Source organism: Rhineura floridana, chromosome 18, assembly GCF_030035675.1.
Source record: "Rhineura floridana isolate rRhiFlo1 chromosome 18, rRhiFlo1.hap2, whole genome shotgun sequence".
NCBI classification, from domain to species: Eukaryota; Metazoa; Chordata; class Lepidosauria; order Squamata; family Rhineuridae; genus Rhineura; species Rhineura floridana.
Window position 1 is genome coordinate 11,256,556 of NC_084497.1, and position 15,115 is coordinate 11,271,670.

A 15,115-nucleotide genomic window follows, 5' to 3' on the forward strand; every position below is an offset into this window, starting at 1 on the left:
CCCATGGCCCTCACCCCTGGCCGTTGGCCGAGCTGGGAGTCCAGCGACATTGTCCGGAAGGCACAACACCAGCTGCTGTGCCGAGGTTACAGTGTTTGGGGGGGCTTTCTCATTTCGGGGAAAAAAGGGAGTAAGAAGCAGGGGCAGGATAGGAGCATATAAAGTTAGGCCTGGGGTGGAGAGAGACGTTTTTGTCTCTCATAATATCGGAGCCCAACACTGCTGAATGGACGACCCCAGTGGGGATTGTCAGTGGGAATCCCAAGCGGAGAGAGTTGCTGCTGTTGCGCTCAGGTCCGGCTTGGGGGGCCTTTTCCCTTTAGGGTATGGCTGGCTGGCCACTGTGAGAAGCGGAGGCTGGGCTGTGACAGCTGAGTCCTGCAGGGAAGCTTTTTAAGGGGCTGGGCTGGGCTTGCCTTCTTTGCTTGCCAAGGGGCACCAGGCGGGATCCAAGGACGGTCCCCGTGGTTTTTATCGTTGAGTCATTTGATGACCACGACACCCTCCTCGTGGGTCAGGAGGCCTGGATTCCTCAGGATCACAGCTGTGCACTTTGGCCACTGATTTACTTTCCTTTCGTTTCCATGCCTCTCTGCCGTTCTCTGGAGAGCTGTTTTGAAGAGTAAACCCACAGAAATCGATGGAGTTGACTAACTCAGTGAGCCAGTGTGGAGTACCGGTTGAGAGTGCTAGACTAATTGCCGAGAGACTTAACCATTTTCCTGCCTGTTGTAGGCCCCCTGAATGAAGCTCACGGACCACAATTTTGGGAACCCCTGATCTATAGGATGTGGACTTTCTGATGTATTCCGGTAGAGATTGGGAACCCAGAGGATTAGAAAGGAGTAAGCATGCTTCCAAAAAGAGACTCCTTCAAGGCCTTTCAGGAGTGTGGGGAGATCTAGGGCAGCCTTCGCCAACCTGGCGCTCTCCCAGGCTGCAGCTCTCCTCATCCCTTGTCAGTGACCGTGCTGACAGCTGGGCCTTGTAGTCCAAAACACCTGGAGGATGCCAGTTTGGACTGGGCCTCTGTAGGGTTTTTTTTTTTAACTCTGTGGTCTCCAAGTGACTGGCAAATTGGACTGGCAAATTGGCCAGCCCTTGGTGCAAAGTCCTACACAAAAGCAGCCTCAAGCGCCACCTTTTTGCCCAGCTTGGCAGCCTGTCGCCAAAGTCCACAGGCTTGTTCAGCAGTTTAAGTTGTTCAACGACTGTAATCCTTGGGAGGAACAGTTTTTAGCGCTGATTGGGGCTTGCACAATTGCCCTGGTGGGTAGTAATGACTACCTGGCATCAGTTGTCGGTATTTTAATTCTTGTGTCCTGAAGGCTGTTGCTGGTGTCTCAGCTGTCAGGGCAGGAGACAGGCAACCCTCTTCAGAGGCAAGAGGGACTTTTTGTTGCTGCTTTGAAATGGAGCCAGTGACCTCCCCCCTCCTTGGCTGGGGCCTTTGGAAACTGCTCTCCTCCTCCTCCTCCCCCAGACCAGGACAGGCAGCTGGCTGAGTCACCCACACCAGCAGCAGCAGAAGAAGACAAACTGGTTGCCTGGAGGAGGAAAGGGCGGAGACTGGCAGGACTTAAAGGCCGGCTGCCAGCCCTGTCTGCCGCACACAGCCAGCCTTCCTTTCCGCCATGGGTCTGTGGTTCCTGACTGTCGCCTGCAGCAGCCTCTGGGTGGGACTCGGGCTTGGGGGCGCCCCTTGCAAGTACCCACCCCACCTTTGGTGCAGCTCCAGGGAGATCGCCCAGGCTTGCAAGGTGAGTAGGCAATACAGGCAGGGGCCAGATAACGAAAGTAAAAGTTGGGAGGCTCAGGGCGGGCAAGAGCGTTCGGCACAGTCCAGAGTTGGAACTGGCCCCCAGAGGAGGCCGTGATGGCCACCGACTTGGGTGGCTTTAAAAGAGGGTGAGACAAATTCATGGGGGAGGCTGGAGCTGTGACTGTCTGCTACCCTCAAGGCCCTTCCACTGTTGGACATGCCTCTGAACACCAGTTGCTGGGAATCTCCCATGGAGAGCGCTGCTCGGCAGGGTGCTAGACTAGATGGGCTCCCTTGGCCTGATCTAGCATGCCCGCTTAGGGCTTGATGACACTGAGGCTTGCACAGCGCAGGATGAAGCCCATATGCCAGTGGCTCTGGACACCCCCCCCCCACTGTGGCTTTCTGGTGAGGCTGCAGGCAAAGCATGATTGCCCTGGTGCCTGTTTCCTTCAGCCTGGCCCTGAATGACCCCACAGAGCATCAGAAGAAGAGGATGTGCCCCCCCTTTCAAGGGAGCACAGTTTAACTCTTTGCACTTGCGTGAGAGGCACTGAAACAGCGCAACATCTGAAAACGTTTTGGGTGCCTCCAGACCATCCGTATTTTGCGGGGCGGATTCAAGGGCACTTCAGGAAATTAAGGTTTGCCTAATTAAAGTCGATTAAAGGGCTTGTCAAAGGCAGTGACAAAAGCACCTGCTTTGCATGCAGAAGCACCTGGGTTTAATCTCTGGTTTCTTCAGGCAGGGCTAGGAGAAACCTCCCTATATGAAACCCTGGAGAGCTGCTGCCTGTCAGTGCAGACAATACTAAGGGCCTATGACGCTGGAGCTTTTCTCTGTCCCAGATGGAGCAGCGTCTGTCCCACACAGCATTTGCTTTGCTGTTCAGTGTATATTTCTCAAGGGGCCAAGAGCATGAGCAGAGCCTGCTGCAGCAGGCCAGTGGCCCATCTAGTCCACGGCAGCCCACAAGCAGTGCAAAGGGCATTCTCTCTCCTGCGATTTCCAGCAATTGCTGCCTCCTGCTAGCAGCCACCGATAAGCCACTGCCTCCCCTGTAAATTTGTCTCACCCTCTGTTGAAGCCCTCCACGTTGGTGGCCGTGGCTGCCCCCTGTGGGAGGGAATCCCACCATGTCACTCTGTGCTGCCTGAAGGAGGACTTTCTTTGGTTGCCCTGAATCTTCCAGCATTCAGCTTCGGATGTCCACGAGTTCCAGTGTTAGGAGAGAGGGAGAAAAACTTCTCTCTGTCCACTTTTTCCATGCCAGGCATGATTTTATACCCTCCTGTCCTGTCACCTCTGACTCACTTTTGCTCTAAACTGAAAAGCCCCAAATGCTGCAACGTTTCCTCGCAGGGCTGTGTTTCTTAAACTTGCTAAACATTCCCACCAACCTTCTGCTCCCAGTCTGCCCCCAGGCGGGCAGACCTTTGTCCCTGTGCAAAGAGGGTGTGGGCCTTTTCCTCCATGCTTTTAAAAACTATTTTCCCTCTCTTTTTTTTTTTAAAAGGACGACTGGGACCTGGTGTCTGACAGGAGAAAATATTATGCTGTAACTGAATTAAATTAAATGGGAGGCTGGTGGTGGCTTGGAACATCGCCCTAGCCCAGCCCATGGCGCAATTGGACTTGGGTGACACGGCACCATTAAAATGTCTTCCTGTTCCAAACTTCCAACCCCTTTAGGTTAATGGGGATCACTCCAAGGGGGGGGGAGAGATGAGCTTCACTGGCTTCTATAATCCTACAGAGAGATTTTTGCCTCCTCAGCCAAACTCCCAAGTATTTAGGCCAAGGAAGTCCCAGACAATCTTCCAAGCCTGTTTAGAGTATGCTTTTTGGGGTGGGGGAGTGGCAGGGGTGTGTGTTTGGGTCATCGCAGAAAGAGGGTTTTTTTTGCGGGGGAGGCACAGAACAACCTGTCTGTTGAGCATTCATCCTGATTTGTTTGCACAGAGTCTGTGGGGAGGTTAGACAATGCCGACTGTTCATTGAGCATTTGTTCTGATTCGTTCCCCCCTCACTTTCCTTCTTACAAAGAGTCCAGTTTGGGGGGGGGGGGAACAGGGTTGTTGCACAAGAGCTCCCAAAGCCCTTGGATTGTGCAGCCGGACTTTGCTCCTGCATGACGGAAACCCACCCAAGCAAAGCCACAGCCTTGAATGGAAGCGCCCTCTCTCATCACATGGGGGGGGGGGTTTCCATGTAGGTCATCATGCGGGGGGGGGAAGCGCTGTGTGGCCCTCCAGATGTTGATGGACTCCAACTCCCAGCAGTCCCAGCAGGCTGACAGCAAGAAGAAGGCAGCATCTGGTGGGGGTCACGTATATGCCCCCCCTCTCCTGGTGTAGAGGGCGGGGGAGTGTGAAGCCCATTTGGAGGCTGCAATAAGGCCAAGGGCTGAAAACGTTCTTCCCTGGACATAACTAACAGCAGCCAAACAGCCGACAAGAAAAGCAAAAGGGTGTTATTAAGCCAACTGCTTTGCACACACATGCACACCCCGGTATCACAATGACTATCCAGTAAGGGTTCACCCTCACTCTAAATTCCCCATTGTCCCATGTTTACCCCAGAGAGAGAGATGGCCGTGGGGGGCCAATTTTGCTTGTGTTGCTTCCCCCAGCCCCACAATCCGTGCAATGAATTGCAGCCACGCTTTGTTAGGGACGTGGACGGCTAGCTGATTTCCACAGGCTCTTTTTAGTAAGACTTATTGCATGTATTTTTAAATTTTATTGCATTTATATCCCACCTTTCCTCCAAGGAACACAAGGTAGTGTAACCTGCCTTACCCGTTATCTTCACAACAACCCTGTGAGGTAAGTCAGACTGAAAGAGGTGGCAGCTAGCCCTCTGCAAGGGTCACCTAGTGAGCCTTCATCACTGTGAGTGAGGCTTTGCACCCTGGCCTCTAACCACTAACCCACCCTGCCTTTTTGTATTTTAATCACCTGTAAACCACTTTGAGAGCCACTGAGTGGCAGAAGAGCAGCAAAGGAATTGTTGTGATGATAATAATTAAGTTGGGTTAGGTCAGGAGAGAGTGACTAGCTCAAAGGCCCCCAGCAAGCCTCATCTGGGTGACTGAGCAGTACGTTTATTGCTTACTTCAAAGACCATTGCAGAACAGAAACGAATGCAAAACATTAAGACATTTAAAGTCTTCCATACAATGTCAAAAATCACAATTAAAATTAATAAGATATATATACTAATCTTAAAATAAGTGGAGCTCTACTTGTAAAACAGGTAAGCATTGCCCTAACATGGTTTTAATGTTGCGAATAGTTTAATTCTATTTTAATTGTATATTTTTGTATGTTTTTTTACCTATGTGTAGTTTTTATTTGTAAGCCACCCTGAGTTCCAGTTTTGGGAAAAGGGCGGGGTAAAAATAAAGATTCATTCATTCATTCATTCAGAAAGTAAAAGAAGGTTTAATCTCATATCAAATTAGTGGGTTTTGTGCACACTCGAATCTCCAAATCACTGTGACACTTTGCAGACAGAGAATCCAAGGTCTGACTGGGGATGTGACTGTGGGTCTTCCGTGGGTGGTCTTAGTCTGGTGCTCAGACCACTATGCCGCACTGCCTCTCTGTTTGGGCTCAGGAGCAGGGGGGTGTCTCAGTTTGCTCATCTGCTGGCCCTATCTGGGTGGTGCAGACTGCTGAAAAAGAGTAATCCTCCCCCCCGCCAAACTGACCCTGTCCAAAGTAATTGCTGGAGCAATAGGCAGAGACAAATGCTGCACTTCCTCTTTCAGCAAGATTTGGCAAAAATAAACATTAAAAATGTCCCCAGCTTTCCCTATCTGTTTGCAAACCCACCCACCCTCGTCAGAGTCTCCCCATGGAAAGCCCCATTGTGGCGTGGTGAGAGGCAGTAGTGCTCTTGAGGTCTGGGAGGAGGCCCCTCGCCCCCCTCCCACACTTTCACTTCCCTCGAAGATGGAGGAGGAAGCCAGTGTGGGGGAGGGGCTGGGGGGCTGAGAAACAACAGCTGAGATTCCTTTTGCCTTTTTTCTTTTTCCTGCCTTCTCCCTCCCGCACTCTGCCTTGCCTTCCCCCCTGTCTTGGGCCAAGTACTTAATTTTTTTAAAAAAAACACCTTTTTTCAGTATTACAAGGCCTAATATTTTAGCCCTGGGCTCCTGCTGGGAGGAAGGGTAGGATATAAATCAAATAATAATAATAATAATAAATTTTAAGAGAGTGGAGTCTTTGCTGCACTCTTAACATAAGAAGAGGAGCATCTTGCTCTTGCTGTGCAGAGTCAGCCCTCTGAAGTCCCCTGCGGGGAAGATCTGGGACCCTCCAGATGTCGCCACACTACAACTTGCATCACCGCTGGCCTTGGCTAAGTGCTCTGGGGTCGATGGGAGTTGCCGTTCGGCAACATCTGCTCCCCACGCCTGCTCTAAGTCCCTGGCCCCACACGAGGCCGGTTCACTTCTTCACACAGCAGTGCATAGTCAGACTGTAGGATTGGCTCCTACAAGAGGCAGTGATAGCCACCACCTTGGATGGGTTTCGAAGAGCATGAGACAAATTCATGGAGGAGGAGGAGGAGGCTATCAGTGGCTGCTAGCCACGTTGGCTAGGCTGTGCCTTCACAGGTGGAGGGACTGGGAGTCACAATTGGAAGAGTTGCTGTTGTGTCCTGACTGTGGGCTTCCAAAAGAGGATGCTGGACTAGATGGGCCCCCTTTGTCCAGAGCCAGCTGCCCCGCAGGGTCTTCTTAAGTTCTTATGGATGGCTTTAAAAGAGGATTAGACAGCCAGTGAGGTGTAGTGATTAAGGTTTTGGACTATGACCTGGGAGACCAGGGTTCGAATCCCCACACAGCCATGAAGCTCACTGGGTGACCTTGGGCCAGTCACTGCCTCTCAGTCTCAGAGGGAGGCAATGGTGAACCCCTCTGAATACTGCTTACCATGAAAACCCTCTTCATAGGATCGCCATAAATCAGGATCGACTTGAAGGCAGTCCATTTAAAAGAGGATTAGACAAATTCACAAAGGACTGGGGAAGTGTAATGAATAAGCACCAAGAGATGGGGTGGATTTTTGTTTGTTTGCTTGTTAAATATACACTTTAAAAACATAACACCTTGCAGGACAATTATCAACAATTCAAAGATCTATTCTGAACTGTACTTGAAAGCAGGGTTGTGTTTTTTTCCATTTAACTTTTTATTTGACTTCTCAGAATGCACATCAAGGGAGCAACTTCTTTAAACCCCTCCTCGCCTTTACCACTGAAAGCAGGGTTTTGGTGCTTGGGTTTGTTTTGTGTCTTCATGTATGTAATTTTACAAAAACATGCAACAGTTTGTAGGAATTGCCTGTTTTCTTCTCACTGTCAAGTGCTTTAGCTACAAGCTGCCTAGGAGGGGAGGGTGAGGCACAGATGTTGGGGCTGCTATCGGAATCGACTTGAAGGCAGTCAATTTCCATTTTTCCTGCGAAGTCACTCTTGGAGCTGAAATTACTTAGGCCCATTAACTTCTGTGGGTCTTTTCAGAGTACGACTGAGTTGAATAATTGTAAGAGTGAAGAAAAATAACATTTGAGTTTCCGGCCGCCCCAGCCAGATGCCTTCACAGCCAGGACTGGATCCAGGTGGATCCCTTGACTGGCTGGTTCTCCCAAGCATCTTGAGGTACACTGCATCTGAACCTGGAGGCTCCAATTTCTCAGCCACTTCCTTTCCTTTCCTTTCCTTTCCTTTCCTTGCAGGCAGAGAAGCAGTGTGCCAAGGTGACCTCTGCCCCTCAGAAGGCCGACCCTGTCTCCATCAGCCTCTACTACGAAAGCCTGTGCCCCGCCTGCCGCTCCTTCCTGGTTTTGCAGCTCTTCCCCACGTGGCTGATGCTAGGCGACATCATGGATATCACGCTGGTCCCCTATGGGAATGCAAAGGTGGGGCAGGCGAGGCAGATGGAAGGGGGGCCTTCACATAGCCTGCTTCACCCAATGCAATGCCAGTCTCTCTCTCTCTCTCTCTTGCAGGAGAGAAAAGGGGCCACCAAGTGGGAGTTCGAGTGCCAGCATGGCCCAGATGAATGCCTGGGCAACGTGATGGAGGTGGGCGCACTTCAAGGGTGCCGAAGGGTGACATGCAAGTGGCACAGGCTCAGAGCCACCAGGGGGGACGGGGAAGGGGGCATTTTCTTCCAAGGAAGCATTTCTCCAGCCTCCCCAGCTGCCCGCACTTCCTCATCTGGAAAGGCCTCGGGCAAAGAGCCACAATGCCTTCCCCCGGGCTTCGACTGAAGTGTGGGCATCTGGGGAAGCTGCCGACTGCAGAGCATTCAGTGGCGGTTCAGGGAGCCCCAGGAGAGACACAGGAGAGCAAAGGAAGGTGGAGGCAGCTCATTCTGGGATGGTCCCCGCCTGTCTCCCTGTGGCTGAGTTTGCAAGGGCCAACACGGAGCAGGGGCAGGACAAGCCGGGTAAGGAGGTGGGCAAGTGGGGCAGACTGTTGGTGGGCAGCCCCCATTTGCCTCCGCTGAGCCCCCCAGTGAGTTGGCATGCAGAATGAAAGAGAAGGCATGTACCCCAAAACACCTCGAAAGCCTCTCTACTCCATGGTAACTTCTCAGGGCTTTATTAATGCAGGGCAGAACATCCTGCGCTCATCTCATTCTTTCTGTCGAATGTGTACTCAACCTGTCATTGGTATCCTGGGGTGTAATCACTGAATTTTCAAAGTAAAAATTAATTAAAAAAAACAGAAGGAAAGCGTAACAAAAGAAGTAATTATTTTAACCAATTAAAAGTGTCCAGCTCCCATCAGCTCCACCAGCCAAGCATGGCCCACTGCCAGGGTTGAGGAAAGGAGTCGTAGAGCAGCAACATCTTTAGAAGAGGCATTCCTGCCTGGGGGAGGGGGACGCCTCTTCGTCTGTGCCCCCCCCCCAGGTGATGGTGCTGGACTCCCAGTTCCCAGCAGCCGGCATGGCCAACAGTCAGGGAGGGTGACGGGCGGTGGGATCCCAGCAATCCGGAGGGCCACAGATGCCCCCCAGTGACGATTCTGGGGTAAGAACAGAATTGTCAGTCACAGCAGGAGTTGCAGCTGCTGCCTACCTCAACCTGATGTTGTGAACATTTTTTGCAACAAACCTAACTGCTGAGAGGTCAAAAACCGCTCAACATCTGCAGGGCATCCTATGGGTCACCCCTAAGATTGCAAACAGCAAGATTTTGGAAGCTCTGCCTCTCTTCCAGGTGGGCCTTCCACCCTCGCCACCCCACTGTGCCCAGTCTCTAGGGATCTCCCCCCTTCCTGTGCATGGGGGGCTCTCTTTCCCCCCCCCGGCACTAATTCGTAACCCTTGCTTCTTCCAGGCCTGCCTTATCCACCTCTTTGAAGACATGTATTTCCCGCTCATATTCTGCATGGAGTCCAGTGCCAACGTCACCCAGAACCTGCCAACAGTACGTTGCCCCCTACTCTGTCCTTCCCTACAGGCCTGCCTTGCAGGGACGGTGGTGGCTGTATACTCAAGGGCAAAGAAAGAGGCTTGCTTCCGGGCACCTCAGTTGGGAGGGTCTCATCAAGGCTAGGAAAGCGGTAAAGCAGCAAGGCTCCCCCGGCCTCCACCTTGGTGCTCTTTTTTCTAGTGCATGAAGCTGTACCGGCCTGACATCTCCCTGGCCAACCTCACAGCCTGTGTGAACGGAGACCTGGGCAACAAGCTTATGCACGCCAATGCTGAGCGCACCAGGGCCCTGAACCCGCCGCACAAGTACGTGCCCTGGATCGTTATTAATGGGGTAAGTGCTGACAGTGAGGTGAGCAGGAGATGATCCGTGCCCATGAACCCTGGTGTTATGCACCAGAAATCCCAGCCCTCTAAACCTTTGAGCAGGACTTAGGAAGAGCCGGGCTCACTGGGTGACCTTGGGGCCAGTCTCTGTCTCTCGCTGCCTAATCTACATCGCAGGGTTGTGAGAATCATGCATGCCACCTTGAGCTCCTCGGCAGACAGGGAGGATACAGATGTCATGAGTAACTGGCACATCTCCAGGTGATTTGCAACAGACTGGGGAGGATTTTTAATTCCCTGTTAACAATTGCAGCAACAAAGTGACTCTCTCCGCCCTGTGTGCACTGCCAAAATGAAAGACACTTTGGGCAACCAGCCTGACTTTCTGCGTTTTAAGGGCTGTGTGCTCCTTAAGTTTTGATGCTTAAGACAAATCCCTGGGCTCAAATTCCTTGAATCTGCGTGGACCCTCTTTTGTTGCTGCAGGTTCCCCTTAGTGGATCTTGGGAGTTTAGGAAACAAAGAAACAAACTTGTGACAAGGCCAATCCCGCAAGCTAGTTATTAATTAATTAATTAATGGGTTTATATCCCACCCCTCCTCCCAGTAGGAGCCCAGGGCGGCAAACAAAAGCACTAAAAACACTTTAAAACATAATAAAAACAGACCCTAAAATACAGTAAAACAAAACTTATTTAAAAACATTTTTTTAAAAGCTGTAAAAAACATCTTTTTTAAAACAAAAAGGTTTAAAAACATACATTTTTTTCAAAAAGAAGGTTTAAAAACATATTAGAAAGCAATTCCAACACAGATGCAGACTGGGATAAGGTCTCCACTTAAAAGTCTTGTTGAAAGAGGACAGTCTTCAGTAGGCGCTGAAAAGACAACAGCCTCATATTTCATGGGAGGGAATTCCAAAGAGTCGGTGCCACCACACTAAAGGTCCGTTTCCTATGTTGTGCGGAACTAAGTTGTGCAGGAGGCTGTCACCATCAGAGTGCAGTGATGAATTGGGTATATAAGGGGCAGGGGTGTAGCCATCTGGGTTTTGGGGGGAGGGTCTTAGACCCCTTGCTTTCATGGGAGCAGGGTCCCAGCCGGGTCCCTATGTCTCCAACATCCCATGTCTGTTAGCCACTGAGAAGAATCTTCTAACAAGCTTCCTTGTCCTTCCTGCCAATCAGAGTGCAAGGAGGTGAGTCAGCCACTGAGAAGACTCTTCTCAGTAGCTAACATACTCCTCTTTCATACCTTAACTAGGACACATTTTCAGCCAGGCAAAAATACTCAAATAGGAGGGCCAGTGAGGGCTGTGGCCTGGGGAGAGTCCCAAGGGCCAGAGAGAGCACCTTGGAGGGCCGCATTTGGCCCCTGGCTTAGAGATTTTAAATACTGAGCAGTTTAGAAATGACTTTTAAAGAAACAAAATACAATGAAGAGCAGCTTCAGGGCCCTCTTCCCCGTCACCCCCAGAACACCCTTCATCGCTCCTTCATTCCTTTGTGATCAGCGTCCTGAGTTTTCTGCCACGGGATGGTGGTGATGTTATGGGGTGGTGGGTGAGGGGGGGAACCTGGGTGCCTGGTCTGTGTCCAAGTTCCCTCCCCGCGATGGTCTGCTTTGTTCAGCTGCTGATTTCACTACATTCTCCCCTCCTCCAGAGCCACACGGAAGCTCTCCAGTCTCGCTCACAAGCCGCCCTCTTCAAAATGGTTTGCGACTTGTACAAGGCAAGAGTCTCTCTCTCTCTCTCCCCCCCCCCCGCTCTCCCGTTCCAAGGGTCACTCCTGTCTATCTGTCCGTCTGTCTTCACTCCCCTTGGACAGAATTGCAGGGATGCTGGAGGGGGAAACGACGATTCAGTTGGTGGGATGTGTGGGCAGGGGTGTAGCCATTTGGGTCTGGGGAGAAGGTCTTAGACCCCTTGCTTTTTTGGGAGCAGGGTCCCAGCCGGGTCCGAGTCAACCACTGAGAAGACTCTTCTCAGTAGCTAACATACTCCCTTTTCATGCTGATTGGCTCATAGGGACGTTTGTTGTGGGAGTAGCTGTGCGCGAGGAGGACTGAAGAGTGTGGAGATGATGACAGAGAGCAAGCAAGCGAGTTAGGGGGTGTGGTGTGACTGTTGTTGTCAGACTATTGGTTGCCAGTTCATTTTTGGTTGTCAGTTTAAAGTGCTCACATTGCATATTTTATTTATTTATTTATTACATTTCTACCCTGCCTTCCTTTTCATGCGAGAAACCCAAGGCGGCTTACATGTGGTTCCCAGGCGATCTCCCATCCAGGCACTGACCAGACCTGACCCTGCTTAGCATCAGCAGGGAGCTGGCCTCATGTGCCTTCAGACCATAGCCTGGGACCTTTGTTTAAAGCTCTAAATGACTCAGGCCCCAAATATCTGAAAGACCACCTCCTTCCCCACAGACTCTCTTGGGCATTGAGGTTGGCAGGCGGGGGCCTTTTGGTAGTTCCACCACCCTCGGAAGCTCAGGGGGGTGGCCTGTGAGAGGGCCTGCTCTGTGGCGGCCCCTAAACTGTGGAACTCCCACGCCATGGAGGTACTTCTGGCAACTTCATTGTACAAATTTCGGCGAATGCTGAAGATGCACCTCTTTACCCTGGCCTTCGACACCTGAGAGGTGTATTTTTTAGGACCCAACCTATTTTCCATGATGTTGTTTAGGTTGTTTTTAACTATTTTAATTATGTGTTTAAAATTGTTGTAACCTGCCATGGGACCTCTGGGTGAAGGGCGGGTAATTAATCCTAATCCTAATAATAATAATATCATGAAGGGACCCTGCACTTCTGAATATTCCACTACACTACTGCTTGTGGGTCACTTTATCCTGCGCCCAGCTTGCTGTGCGTGTCACTTATGGACCATGGAGGGAGAGGTGTAGGCAAGAGTGGTGACTCTTTACGTGTGGGTGACAGAGGGTTGTGTGTGTGTGTTTCTCTATCACTTTGCGGTCCTGATTATTTCCCCCTCCTCTCCGTCCAGGGAGAGCCGCCTGTCGCCTGCCTGGACAAAAAGAGCCCATTTCCACATTCCCAGCAGTACTCCTGCCTGAACGCGTAACTGCCGGCCCCGCATTCCTCGAGCCCACCTTGGCCTCTCACCCAGTCCCTGGACCTGCAGCCGGAGCCAGTGCCCTGAAAAAGCCTCCCTCTCCCACACGACTGGAGTTGTCGTCGTCCTCCTCCTCCTCCTATCTCAGGCGGATCAAAGGAATTGTTTCCGTCTGGTAACCCAGCCTGTCATTATCCTGTGGAACTCCCTGCCACAGGGGTGGAGTTCAGGTCTGGAATGCAGCAAACATCAAGGAGCTGCCGGGGAAGAAAAATCACTGCCAGGCATTTGCCTGGAAGGGGTTGGTTGGGGCTGAGCTCCACTCAGTCTGGAACAGCAGTTAACACTTTTGCTGTTGTTGTCAGCTGCATACTCACTGCAAGGGTTGACCTTATTCCTCTACTGATTGTACCTCAGAATGGAGATTCTGCCTTCGAAATAACAATAGGGTTGGTTTCTTTTGGCCAAATGGCTGTCCTGTCGTCTTTTGGGTCTGGGGCCCCGAGGGAGGATGCGTAGGACCTCTGAGCCCCGACAGATGTACTGTATATCTCCAAGCCAGACCCAAAGAATCCTGGGAACTGTAGTGTGTGAAGGGTGCAGAGAGTTGTGAGGAGTCCCCCTTTTACCCTCACAGACCTGCAATTCCCTGAGTTCTCTGGGAAGAGGGCTTGTTGAACCACTCTAGGAGGGTGTCGTGGAATTACGACTGAGTTTTTTTTGAGGAGACTTAATAATGAAGCCAAAGCCTGTTTTAAGGTTGTTTATTTAGCTAAGCGCTTAGCCAGAGTAGAGTACAGGACTCAGCTCTTTTCCCCAAAATGGTGGTTAGTTACAGACAGTTATATACCTTTACCTCCGTCACAATCACATTGCTTTACTCTATGTTACAATGCTACAATGATGCTCTGCCCCCTGTTCCATCCGTCCTCCCTCCATTCCTGCAATATCAGTGTCCTTGGCACATTTTCACTACAACAGCACTATTCTCTATTGTCTACGTGACCCCCTGTCTAGGGAAAATGGCAGTCAGACTTGTTCAGTATTGATCAAAATCCACCTCAAGGGAGATAAAGGTCTTCTAACATCCCTTAACTAAATACACTTCCCAGCATTATTTGGGGGACAACACAACTGTTTAAAGTGGACTAAATGTATGGTGTGAATCTGTATAAGTAAACAAACTGTATATGAATCCTACTTCTTTTTTTGCATGCAGAAGGATCCAGGTCCAGTATCTCCAGGTAGGGCTGAGAAGTAAGTCAGGGCAGCAGTACGGTTAACCATTGCATATACGATCTATTTCAGAGATGTGGTGGGTGGAGAAAAACAAGAAGCCAAAATGTTAGGAAAAGGAGTCTTTCACACCACATGGTCAGTTCTAAATGCTGTTGCAGCAAGTTTTACAAGTTCCTCCAGTATTCCACTGGTGCAGGCACTCAGACATTCAAAGTATCTGTATACACAGGTTCCACCTCCATACTCAAAATGAAACTGGGCCTGGAAGTGTGCAACAACCCCACACATACCTTGCTACTTAAGATTACCAATGCCAGGATGTCTGTCTTATCGACTACTCTCCTGTTCCTCCCCCCCCCAACTGGGCATCATGAAAGACCCAGTCCTGGGCTCAGAAAGAAAATAAATATCTGGTCCTTTTCAAAGTACTGATAAGCCTCTTGTTTTAATTAAAATAATAATTCACTAATAGGCAAAAAACCTTGCAGTTTAAGAACATACCTATAGCCCACAGCTATTCTATCAAACTTTAAAAACTTTTAAAAGCAGGGAAATTGGGCAGCTCTAGTGAATGCACCAGGGGAGCAGGAGACCTGAACTCCTCTCCAAAGATAATTATATTTTTGTATGTTTGCTGTTCTTCTTACTTTGCTTCTTTCCTGTGTTATTAATGTTTCTACAGAGAATCTACACTAGAAAATTTTATTTCCCTCATTATTCATCCCAGAAATCTGTGTCAAATTTATTTTTATTATTTTCAAAGCCTTTTTATTGGTCAGTGTCATATGATGGTGAAGACAGCCTTTTGTGTTTCAAATTGGAGGTTATGTTCTATTTCTATTTTGGGTGCATTAACAGTGAAATTTGGACCTGCAGTTTGATGAAAAATCAGACTGATTCCAATATGTTGCTACTTCAGCAATGACTCTAGCTGTTGGAAAAAAGAGGATGCATATGTTCAGCCTGCTATGTTTAAACCACTTCATTTAAGGCAAGGTGGGCACAGTCAATTAAAAACATAGAGCACACCTAGCATTTTGCTAGAATATATTTCACCTTCCACTGTTTTATCTTGTGCAAATTGACACACTCCTGAGGTCCACTGGAGACCATTCTGCAGAAGTCAGTGCCATTATTCCACAATTATGTTTGGAGTTTTTTTAGTATAAATTTTGCAAAGAGTTGCTGTACTTCACATATTCACAGAAATAGAAACAAAAGAAAATGATTTCCTATAGGAAACGTCAC

General features: G+C 49.9%; 1 protein-coding gene across 1 annotated transcript; it reads left to right on the top strand.

Annotated features, from left to right (window-relative positions):
- The first annotated feature begins 1,459 nt into the window (after positions 1-1,459).
- IFI30 (IFI30 lysosomal thiol reductase) lies at positions 1,460-14,295 on the top strand. The gene is made up of 7 exons (XM_061600758.1): positions 1,460-1,760; positions 7,514-7,696; positions 7,787-7,861; positions 9,128-9,217; positions 9,404-9,556; positions 11,214-11,282; positions 12,560-14,295. The coding sequence occupies exons 1-7, from the start codon at positions 1,635-1,637 to the stop codon at positions 12,635-12,637; spliced, it is 774 nt and encodes a 257-aa protein (XP_061456742.1). The 5' UTR covers positions 1,460-1,634; the 3' UTR covers positions 12,638-14,295.
- Positions 14,296-15,115: the final 820 nt, after the last annotated feature.

Excerpts from the sequence above, each read along its gene's own strand:
- IFI30 (XM_061600758.1), top strand. The coding sequence starts at position 1,635 with ATGGGTCTGTGGTTCCTGACTGTCGCCTGCAGCAGCCTCTGGGTGGGA. Across the intron at positions 7,862-9,127 it reads GCCTGGGCAACGTGATGGAG|GCCTGCCTTATCCACCTCTT; the intron begins GTGGGCGCACTT and ends TGCTTCTTCCAG. Across the intron at positions 9,557-11,213 it reads CCTGGATCGTTATTAATGGG|AGCCACACGGAAGCTCTCCA; the intron begins GTAAGTGCTGAC and ends CCCCTCCTCCAG.